Source organism: Erpetoichthys calabaricus, chromosome 7 (genome assembly GCF_900747795.2).
Source record: "Erpetoichthys calabaricus chromosome 7, fErpCal1.3, whole genome shotgun sequence".
Lineage (NCBI taxonomy): Eukaryota > Metazoa > Chordata > Cladistia > Polypteriformes > Polypteridae > Erpetoichthys > Erpetoichthys calabaricus.
This window is the reverse complement of record NC_041400.2, coordinates 74,974,216-74,986,467: the sequence shown is the minus strand read 5'-3', so window position 1 is coordinate 74,986,467 and position 12,252 is coordinate 74,974,216. Positions and strand designations below refer to the sequence as shown.

At 39.1% G+C, this 12,252-nt stretch overlaps 1 protein-coding gene across 1 annotated transcript in view; it reads right to left on the bottom strand.

Moving 5' to 3' along the window:
- The window catches only part of aqp7 (aquaporin 7), a 126,641-nt gene extending 117,614 nt beyond the window's left edge, over positions 1 to 9,027 (bottom strand). Inside the window, exon 1 of the mRNA XM_051930153.1 lies at positions 8,911 to 9,027. Within this exon, the coding sequence (XP_051786113.1) occupies positions 8,911 to 8,976 (66 nt within the window). The 5' untranslated portion in view covers positions 8,977 to 9,027. The remainder of the gene's footprint in view (positions 1 to 8,910) is intronic.
- Between the last annotated feature and the right edge of the window lie 3,225 nt (positions 9,028 to 12,252).

The window sequence follows — 12,252 nt, the reverse complement described above, 5'->3', positions numbered from 1 at the left end:
TCAGAGGCTAATGGGGCCTGACAGGGTGTGGCGAGCGAAAATGTCAGTCTTTGTAAAGCTCTGAGACAGATTTATTGAAAATTCCATATGCTTCTAATATCTGCAGTTGATACCACACAAATGAATGGGAGATAAACTAAAAAATACTCTACTGATTATGTCCATGCTTTTTAATAATTTAATGTGGATAGCATCCATCCATCCATTATCCCACCTGCTATATCCTAACTACAGGGTCACGGGGGTCTGCTGGAGCCAATCCCAGCCAACACGGGGCGCAAGGCAGAAGACAAACCCCGGACAGGGCACATGCCCACCGCAGGTGTATAGCAGACACCATCCTCAAATTCAGAATATTTTCAATAGGTTAGAAATTAAAAAAGAGTGTTTGTGTTCAACTCTCAATAAACACAAGGGAGGGAGTTCACAGAAGGACTAAAAAGAACATACCCAACAGAAAAAAGCCCTGATATATATAGGCCTTCCTAAACAGGACATCAATCCATTATCTAAGTCAGTGTTTCCCAAACTCGGTCCTGGGGACCCCCTGTGGCTGCAGGTTTTTGTTCCAATCAGCTTCTGTTTTTAATTGAACTTCTGGGCTAATTAAGTGAACTGATATTTCCCAAATTCTGCGTTTAGGGAACAATATAGAAATTAGAAAACTAAGTTTGCTAAAAAAAAATATATTAAAATGTACCAAGCAGTTATATAGGAATAATGTATTTTATTTTCTTTTTAACAGTATTTTCATCCTGATTTTCATTCTACTTTTCAAGGTGTTCTAATTGTTTAATTAATCCATTATTTACTAATTAGTGGGTCTGATGCTAAAGTAGTTGCAGCCTTTGATTATTCTCTGTTGTTTGCCTGGGTGTCTGATCTGCTCATTTTAAATTGTCATTATTAAGATACAACAAAGGGGGAAAAACTGCACAGAGAAAGGGCAAAATATAATGAAATCAACAAAAGAGAGTTAATCATTTAAATCTATAGCAAAAGCAGAAATATTTATAAATGTCTTATGAATGTAAAAATCATGCTGTTATGCTATCCTGAATGTTGAATAAAAAAAGATACCAGCTAATTAAATGAGATGAGTGTTATCAGATGTTGTCACTGATTAGGAATGTGGTTGGAACAAAAACCTGCAGCCACAGGGGGTCCCCCGGACTGAATTTGGGAAACACTGATCTAAGTAGTAGAATGGGTGGTCCTCAACCCACCTCAATAACAAATTAGAAACTACTTTATCTAATCTCCAAAAACTGTTTCTGCAATCCCCTGGCCTCTCATCATCCGGAAAGGTGAACTCTTGCCCAGTACTAATCTCATGACTCCAAGTTCAAAGGAGCACAGATAAAGCTTTTTATTTTCCTTTTGAGACTCAGCCAGGGTATATTTCTTGGTTAAAACCTTCTGAATACATTTGGAATAAGGGACACCCTGTGGAACTCCAGAGATCATTCTGTCTACGGGCTGAAGGCTATCCTGTATCACTGAGCACTAGATCACCTTTAAACAGCCAGGTAACCCCCATAAATACCGTTCACAACAGTTAATAGCAGTTGACCAGACAGAGTGCCTAAGATGGCTTGGCTGCCACTCTCCTACTTAAGTGGCTTCTTGTGTAATTATGTCTTTGGCACTCTCCATAAAAGAAAGAAAGAAAGAAGCTTTATTTGTCCCCAGGAGGAAATTTGTTTTTTTTTACAGAAACTCTTTAAATAAAAAAAGTAAAGAGCTAGATAGAAAAATAAATACATACACACCCACTATAGTCTGAACACGCACCAGAATAAATAAAAACAAAGAACATGAAAAAGAATGAAAAATGTCTGACTTGACAGTCACAGTCATAGTGAGATATTATGTGGGCATATTACTGTTGATATAAAAGAGCCCCAGCAGCATTTCTTGACACACTTCTGCTGAATGATTTGTTGGCTGAAAGTCTGTCAAGGATAGGATATGCAGCATTGTTCACAATGGCACTGTTTCATTTGTTTGAATTAAGTTAATTCCTTCCTTTGCTACGACTACCAGGGCATTCAGAGTATGTTCCATAACTGAGCCTGCCCCTTTAACTAACTTGTTTATTTTGGTGTAGAAGATGTGAAGAATGCTACTACTCACATTAAAAGAATGAAGTCTCCTGAGAAACTTATGAGACCAGTCTAGCCCATCATTGATATGGACCCCCAAGTACTTGTAGGAGTGGACCACCTCTACATCCACTAGTGAACGGAGAAAAAATAACCAGTTCCTTGGTTTTGCAGATGTTAATGTGCAGACAATTTTTTCAACATCAAGAAACAAAATTCTCCACCTGACTTCTATTTTCTGTCTCGTTCCCCTTATCAATGCACACCATAAGTGCAGAGTCATCTGAGAATTTCTGCAAGTGACATGACCTGGTGTTATAATTGGAGGTGTACAGAATGAATGAAAAAGGAGAGAGGACTGTTCCTTGTTATGCTCTAGTGTTGAGTCTCACAAACTACGGTCTGTGCGACAGGAAGTACATTATCCAGGACACCAATGGCTCTACCTGCATATCTCTAATCTTAGCTCTTAACAAGGATGGCTGGATAGTATTGAAGGCACTGGAGAAATAAAAAAAAACATAATCCTCACAGTGCTGCCAGCTTTGTCCAGGTGAGAATAAGCTTTATGGAACAGATAGACGATCACATCCTCCACTAAAATCTTTGTTTAATAGGAAAGATGCAGTGTGTCCATGTAGTCTACCACAGGTGGATTTATATAATCCAGGACCAGCTTCTCAAATGTCTTAATGATGTGAGACATAAGTGTCACTGGTCTGTAATTATTAGGTGAATAGGCATCTGCCTTCTTTGGGACATGCACAGTGCATAATATTTTCCACAGCAATGGCACTTTCTGGATCCATGCCGATCGACTGAACAGGTGACAAAGGTCACCACAAAGCTGGTCAGCACAGGCCTTAAGAACTCGAAAACTGACTCCATCTGGTCCTGTGGTGTTTCTTGTGTGTACCTTCTTCAGTTGCCTCCTTATTTGGTCTTCAATTATGGACTTCCCATGCTAACTATCAGAGGTGGATTCCTTACTGGCCATTCCAATTGATATGTTAGGAGTTGTTGATATAACCCGTCTGTGTAGGTGCGAGGTTCAAGCTGGGGTGTTATTATTCAGGGAGGCATGTTGACATGGACACCACCATCTCATTGTCTGTATTGCTCAGAGGCTAATAGTGCTTGACAGAGAGATGGCCAGTCAAAGTGTAAGTCTTTGTAAAGGTTGGAGATATATTTACTGAAATCTCTATATGCTTCTAATATATGATTTATTCCACAGGAATGAATGTGAGGTAAACTTTCAACAAAAAAAATCTCCACATATTATGTTCATGCCTGTTGACAGTTTAATGCAGTGGTTTGTCGCAAACCAATTTTGGCTTTTTTTGTGTTTTTGAGACTCAGAATTGCTGCGAAACATCATTTTGGCTGCTGGGGTGACCTCCTTGGAGAATCATCAGGGGCATCATCCCAGTACCCCTTAGATATTCAAATATTTTCATTAGGTAAGAAAGTTAAAAAAAATAAATAAAGTGTTTCCATTTAACTCACAAAAACACAACGGAAGGGATACATATACTCTCCCAGTTTCTGAAAATATTCCTTCCAACTTATTAGTATGGTTATGTGTATTATTTGAGCCATAACTTTTTCTTCTTATTAACAAGGTCTTGCATGGCCTCTTCCTGCAGTATCCCTTGTTGCCCGTATCTCTTGTTTTTAGCTAAAGCACCTCCACAATGAAATAAGCATCAGACAGAAGAAACACCACGACCACAAATAAATGAAACCAGGAGGAAAGTGGAGTTCTCAGTCCGAACACAACAAGTTAGTGTAGAGGTACATACAGTAGGTGTGGCAGGTATACAGTAAGTGTCAAATTACTTCAAACCTCTACAGTAGTATATTTTCAAGCATTCTTGTTTGCCATGGTGCCATGTGACAAGTGTTGCATGTTAGTTTCAGTTCACTCTGCACACATGACAGTATTAAAAAGCCCACCAACACTCTATTAGATTTTGTAGTACTGGGCATCTCTCCAAATCAGAATTATTGCAAGAACCAGTGGTAAGAAGAGAGCATTTAGGATCCGCTAGATTTAGATTTATCTTTCTTTATTATTAAGTTTTTTCACAATATCCTGCTTTGATAATGTCATCCTGGCACCAATTTGCACTCTGTTGCTTATACGCTATATGTTTCTAGAGCTGTTTGTGCATGTACGTAAATTAATGATTTGCTGGTCATCACAACAATTTGGTTACTTAAGACTGAGCTGTGAGTTAATTTGCATTTAAACCATGTTTCAGAATAAAGTAAAGGAAAATCATGTGTGATAATCAAAATACATTTTAGTTACAGCTGATCTTTAGTCTGATTAGATGTTTATGTGACTGACCTCAGTCTTTAAAAAACCCCTCTCATCACTTATTCAAAAACAAACATTTGGTGTGTGCTACAACCTTTCAGGTACAGGGCATAGCAAGAATGACTTTACAAAACCAAACAAAGGGCAGGTTAGAATATAGGGAGAATACAGATTATCTGAGCAAAAATTAAATCTTATTGTCATTACTATTGTTTGTAGTATCGCTTCCAGACCTTTCCAGCACTTTCACCACCCTCCCTTCCCTTCCTTGGCATGGAATAACCTTGAAAACACCATTTCTTCCAAATTTCCTCCTGGAGACAAATAAAGTTCTATCTATCTATCTATCTATCTATCTATCTATCTATCTATCTATCTATCTATCTATCTATCTATCTATCTATCTATCTATCTATCGATTGGACAGTGGGATAAATGTAATGCCATGTCCGTCAAATTTCAGAGTTACCAGGGTACAAGCCATTGATGTCATAATTTTCCAGCATGACAGCTTCTGGGCTACCTACTCTCAGTCCTGGGCAGTAGTGTCCATCACATTCCATAATGGATGCTGTATCTCTACTACTATCTTCCAAACCTGGAGATGCTCTGCTTACTTTCAGCCTGTACTTCTCTATCTTTCTCTTGTGCCCTCTGAATATCTTCTTTCAGAACAGTATCTGCAGTGACTAGATGGACTGGCAACAATGCTGTACAGGTTCCAGGTTTACCAGTGGATTTTTTTTCCTACTTGCGGTAGAAATGGAACAGAACTATTCTTAATATTTATTGAGTGCAGAAAGGGCTTCTTTTTCATCACCCTGCCATACAGATGTTCTTTGTGCAAATTGCGCTGAATTGTAGAACAATGTACAGATACACCATTTGCAGCAAGATGTTCTTACAGGTCTTTGGAGGTGATCTGTGGGTTGTCTGTAACCATTCTCACAATCCTGCACATATGCCACTCCTGTATTTTCTTGGCCTGCCAGACCTGGGTTTAACAGCAACTGTGTCTGTGGCCTTCCATTTCCTGATTACATTCCTTACAGTTGAAACTGACAGTTTAAACCTCTGAGATAGCTTTTTGTAGCCTTTCCCTAAACCATGATACTGAACAATCTTTGTTTTCAGATCTTTTGAGAGTTGCTTTGAGGATCCCATGCTGTCACTCTTCAGAGTAGAGTCAAAGGGAAGCACAACTTGCAATTGACCACCTTAAATACCTTTTGTCAAGACATGCAGGTTAGGTGGATTGGCGATTCTAAATTGGCCCTTGTGTGCTTGGTGTGTGGCTGTGTTTGTGTGTGTCCTGCGGTGGGTTGGCACCCTGCCCGGGATTGGTTCCTGCCTTGTGCCCTGTGTTGGCTGGGATTGGCTCCAGCAGACCCCCGTGACCCTGTGTTCGGATTCAGCGGGTTGGAAAATGGATGGATGGATGGATGATTGGACACACCTGTCTATGAAGTTCAAGGCTTAACAAGCTAATCCAACCAATTTGGTGTTGCAAGTAATCAGTACTGAGCAGTTACATGCATTCAAATCAGCAAAATTACAAGGGCAAGGGTACCCACATTTTTGCACAGCCATTTTTTCACATTTGATTTAATTTCATACAACTAAATACTGCTTCACTAAAAATCTTTGTTCGGAAAACACCCCAGTATTCAGATGTTCCTAGGAAATTAAAGACATACCACTGTTATCTTTTTTGTTGAAAGTAGAGTCAATTATTATGCAGGCTGAGAGGGGTTCCCAAACTTTCTCATATGACTGTATTTTAATTACCTCTACTCTAAAATAAGTGTTATATTTAGAAAAGTAAGGTAAATAATAAAGGTGAAATAGTGTTAGATAAGTCTAAGCCTATTGTTTTTATGAATAGTGATTACCCAGGCCCCCTTACTCATTGTGAAGAAACAATAACAGTTCACGCTTTAGGGCCCCAGAAATGTATGTTCACCAATGCTTATGGGACACGATCCCATAAGGCGTGCTACATGTCATCATCATGATGGAATTTAAGCCAGCACTGTCAGTCTCTTGTTCTTTATGTTTGGGGATACTCTCTAAATTTTTCTCACAAGTACTTTAGGTTAGATATTTGTGGCTTAGAATTTTTGACTTCAGTTTTTCTTAACTGAGTTCGCTTTGGCACAGATTATTTGTTTTTTGGTAACAATGCCCTGCTTTGTTTTTAGCTAACATGTTATCACTTCCTCTGCTCTGCATTTCACCAGCCTGCATTTCCATCCTGTGGTATTATTGGCACTTGTAGTTTGAATCTTTTTTCCATGGATTTGTTTTTAATTATTGAGTTTCGAATTATAGGAATGTATGGTTTCTGTGTTGACATTGAAACAGTGCTAAACACAGCTGCCTCAAAACTCCAGAATGTGACTCAGTTACTGTCTGTGAGGTGTTTGCATAATTTTTCTAAGATTCTAAGATTTTTTTACCCTGGGCCCCCTTGAAATGTGCATGTTAGATTAATCACTAACTTTAAATTACCTCATATGAGTAAGCATGGACGGATATGTGTGAGAGTGCTTTTGGTTAAACTAACATGCTGTACAGAGCTGATTTGTGCCCAGTGCTTCTGGGAAAAGCTCTAGATTCTCTCTGGCTTCTCAACACCTGTAATGGAAAAGTCAATTCATGGTTAGTTTCTACCAAAAACTGACTTCCAGTTTTGTCTGTCTAGGAATAAAGCATTGTATTGAGTAAGAAGTTATTTATATGCTACTGCGCTCAGACCCCCACAATTTTGTTTAGGAAAGTGAGGGAAAGGATATGATTTAGCTTAGATTTTGGGTTCCTTCTCTTGTAAACAAGGATTACATTAATTTTAAATCCAAGCCTTTTCAGAATATTTAACAAGTAGTCTAATCCATCCATTCATCTTCCAAACCTGCTTATCCAGGGTTGCAGTGAAGGTGTAGCATTTCCCAACAACACTGGGCACAAGACAGTAACAGTCTCTATACAGGGCACCAGCCTATCGCCAAATAAACACACAGGCACATATCAAGGGCCAACTTAGTATCACCAGTTCAGCTAAACTTCATATCTTTGGACCATGTGAGGAAACCGGTGCAGTCAGAGGAAAACCTAGGTGGACATTGGGAGAAAACGTCTTGCAAACTTCTTGTTGTGAGGCAACAAAGCTTCTACTGTGCCACCCACCTAGTGTAATCACTCTACAAAGTGCTCAATGGCAGGGGGCTTGAGTTAAGGTGTTAAATAGTACATAATGTAGAGGTTGACTTTTAATGTGGGGCAGTATTAGCTGCATATGAGTCTCTGTAATAATATGCTGATGATAACATTATTACTAGTTAAAAGAATAATAAATGTATCAGTATTTTAAGTAAAATTTTAAATACAACTTATTCTTCCTCATTCTCAACAAACGCAAACAAAGCAGTCAAGGACACCATTGAATTGTAAGGGTTTATCATGCTCAAAGATCAAAGGGCTCAGCTGCTAGCTAGTTCAAAGTTCCATGTGTTGTGATTTCATTCAGAAGGAACTTTAATTTGTGCTTAATAAACAGCACTTTTAATATTCTGCCAAAAATAAATTTCTCCATCTATTTCATTAAGTCGATAACAATTATTGAGCTAACAGGAGCTGAGATGAGCCCAGGATGGGACACCAGTCATTCCCACACCCTCATACTACCCCTAGTTAGAGGGACCAAGTAACCTGATATGTATAACTTAGGAATGTGGGAGGAAATTTGAGTATTTAGAGAAAACCTCCCAGTCTCAAGGTGGAACAGTTTTAAAGCATACAGAAAGTGCCCAGCTTGAAAATGGAACCCAGATCTCTGGAACTGTGAGACAGTTGCACTTATGTTACTGAGAAAATGAAATAAATAAGTACTAGAAAAATTTTTTCTTTTGAAATATAAACAAAAACTGTGTGATTTTTTTTTTTAATTAGTCTTAAACAAAACAGTTACCACACTTACCAAAACTGAATTATTTTCTTTATGTGCCATTATAGATCATATTTTGCTGTCCTGTATTGTTATATTTCATAACTTTCTAAAATCTCAAAGTAAATTGGAATTCTCCTCACATCTAGGATGAATTGGTGCCTCATACAGGTTTGGTTCTCACCTTGTGCCCAACAGTGCTGTGAATGGCTCATTAACCTCATTAACCTAATTACCAGAGCTCAACAGAGTATGAACGCTTTGTGACAGTTTTTGAGTTTTTAGATTATTTACCCATTGTGTTTTGTTCTTATCATGTTATCTTTCAAGATGTCTACCTTTCACCCTGCTTGTATCCCTTTCACAAAGCATTCGATTTTCCTAACCTGCTATTTTGTTTATGTCTGCCCTGCATCACACTTGCATGTCTTTCCTCCATCAGATCTGCCTCTTCATTAATACACATTCTTAACATTTACATGTCTTTAAACCTTCCAGAGATCTACTGTTATATCCATTCACCCTCTAGTACTCACCATCATGATATAAGTGCTTAAGAATTCTGAAAGAAACTCTCGGATATATTGATTTGTGATCTTCATCGCATGAGTGCTGTCTTCACCCTGTCCAGCTTAGTTGGTGAATCATTTCCTGTGTCTCTCTGGGAAACCAAGTTAGTTAGACTCTTATGAATGCAGTCCATTGCATTATGGGAAATGCTCTAAATAGGTTAAAGTTTGATTTTTGCTTGTAAGCCTATTAGTAAATTGAAAGATGGACAAAGTGCCCTCAGTGTCTGAGCAGCATCATACTACAGATTTTCTACCATATAATTGTCAGCTCATCCTCAGTATATACCTCACCTCAGCAAACTCATGTAACCATATCTTGGATCACACATACTTGTAGTTCAGTAGTGGCGGGAGTATCCACAGACCTAAAATTAAAACAACCACAAAAAGACTTCCTTCCAAAATAACAGGTAAACTATATGAAGGAAAAACATAGTTGAAAAACATAACAACACTAGCATTCTTAGCCAGTCCATGTCTTTACAGTATGTTCCTTCACCATCTCAGCTAAAAAAAGGAACAACATTGGAAAAACAAGATCCTCTTGCTGGCTGGAAGTCTCATTGCAGACTGGGATGGCAGTTTCAGACACCTTGGCTAAACTGCAACACTGGTAAAAATTCTGGTCAAGATGGAGGAAGGCCCCTATTAGGGCAGCATCACAAATTTACCAGGACTGAAAGTAGTGTAAGCCCTCAGTATGGATTGCAATGACAAGCAAGCATCTCCTCACTGAGCAGCAACACTCAATTATCTCCATATCTAGCTGCAGCGTAAACTTTGAAGTGCTGTATACTGTTCCACACTACTTATACAACATCTTTAGCTCATCTTCCCCCCCTGCCGCATCTCTGGTTGGCACAAGCTATAGTGCATACACTCCCCTGTTTTGGAGGCCAGTTAATAATGCTGGATGAGAAGATCTGGCTCTCAATAGGTGTTCCAAATCATCCCAAAAGTGTTCATTAAGTCTGAGGTCAAATTTCTGTGCAGGCCACTCAAGTTCTTCCACACCAATCTCATGAAACTATGTCGTTATGGACCCGGTTTTATGCACAGGGGCAATGTCATGCAGAAACTAATGGTTTCCACAAAGTTGGAAGTGCACAATTGTCTAAAATGTCTTGTTATATTGTAACTTTAACTGTACTCTTCAGTGGGACCAATGGGTCCAGTTCAAAACCTGTAAAAAAATCCCCAGACATCCCCAGATCATTATCTCTCCTCCAGCAAACGTTACTGTAGGCACTATGCATTTCATAAGGTTTTATTTTTCTGACATTCTCCAAGTCCAGACTTGTCCTTCAGACCACTACAAGATAGTGAAATGTGATTCATCCCTCCAGAGAACACATTTCCACTGCTCCAATAGTGGTATGCTTTTCACCACCCCATCCAATGCTTGGCATTGCACATAGCAATCATAGCCATATGTTTAGCAGTTTAGCCATGGTCTACTACTTCTTGGCTGAGCTGTTGTTGCTCTTTGATGCTTCTGTTTCACAAAAATGTCACTTACATAACTAAAAAATCTAAATTTTAAATAAAGACTTGTAGAAAAGGTGGCATCCTATGATAATGTCATGTTTTTAGTCACTGAGCTCTTAAATATGACCAATTATACTGTCAATGTTTGACAATGGAGAGTTCATGGCTATGTCCTTGATTTTATGCATCTGTTAGCAACATGTGCAACTAAAACACCTGAACTCGATAGTTTGGCGGGGTGATACACTTCCAATATTCAATCTTAAAACAGGTAATCTTAAGCACACTTACTGATACCAATCAACCAACAGATACACAGAAAGAATGTGCAAACACCATCCAGACTTTGGAGCTATGAGGCAGGAATGACAACTCTACAATACCACTCTGCCTATGGTGAAACGTCTGTACTGAACTTGCTAAACTTTAACCGTATTAAAACTAAATTACAGTGCTCAGCATAAATGAGTACACCCCACTACATTTGTCAGAAAACCTTTAGTTTCCTTTCAGTATCAACATTGTCTATGAGATACTGTACTACAAAATACTCCCACAAATGTGGGCCATTGATTGCAAACAAGATTTGTTTATTTGCACACACAAAAAAGTGATTATCCTAACAAATTAATTCAAGCCCATGTAGCACAAATGAGTACACCCCAATTATAGTCTTAGGAGAAAAGCCACACTTAAGACTACAAAAGTCCAATTAACAGGCATTCAACCACAGGTGAGTCTAATGATTCATTTAAGAGGTGTCCAGCAGACAGGTGACTATAAAAGGGCATTACTTAACAAAGAAAAGCCCTTCCCATTTCATGCTGTCAGCAATGGCTCCACATGGAAGAGAAATGTCAAAAAATCTGAGAAAGGAAATCATTACTTTACACAAAAAAGGTGAGGACTACAAGAAGATCAGCAAAGCTTTACATATCACTCAAAATACTGTAACAAAAGTGATCCAAAAATTTAAGAAAGATGGAAGTGCAACCATCTTACAGAGACGTCCAGGCTGTCCACGGAAGTTAACATCTCGACAGGAGCGTCTTCTGATGAGAAGGGTCGAAGAAAATCGCCATGCAAGTTCATTGCAGTTAGCTAAAGCAGTAGAAAGCCAAACTGGAGTGACCGTTTCCCGTGACACAATACGGCACACACTGCAGAGGAATGGCATGCATGGGTATCGTCCACGAAGGAAGCCTCTCCTAAAGCCCATGCACAAAAAAGCACGCCTAGAATTTGCTAAGGCCCATGCTGAAAAAGATGAAGACTACTGGGACTCTATATTCTGGAGTGATGAGACAAAGATCACTGTTTTTGGAACTAATGGTTTCAAAACTGTATGGCGTCGTAAAGGTGAGGATTTCAAAGAAAAATGCATGGTGCCTACAGTGAAACATGGTGGTGGCAGTGTCCTTATGTGGGGCTGCATGAGTGCTGCTGGTGTTGGGGAGCTGCATTTCATTGATGGTATCATGAACTCAACAATGTACTGCTGTATCCTGAAGGAGAAGATGCTGCCATCACTCCGTGCACTTGGTTGTCGTGCACTTTTCCAACACGACAATGATCCAAAACACACATCTAAAGCTATGGTTGCATTTCTGAAGAAGAACAGGGTGAAGGTGATTGAATGGCCAAGTATGTCTCCTGATCTGAACCCAATCGAACACCTGTGGGGAATTCTGAAGCGACAAGTTGAGCATCACTCTCCATCCAGCATCCAGGCTCTAAAAGAGGTTATTCTTGAAGAATGGAAAAAGATAGATGTTGCAACATGTCGCCAACTTGTTCATTCCATGCCTAGAAGACTTG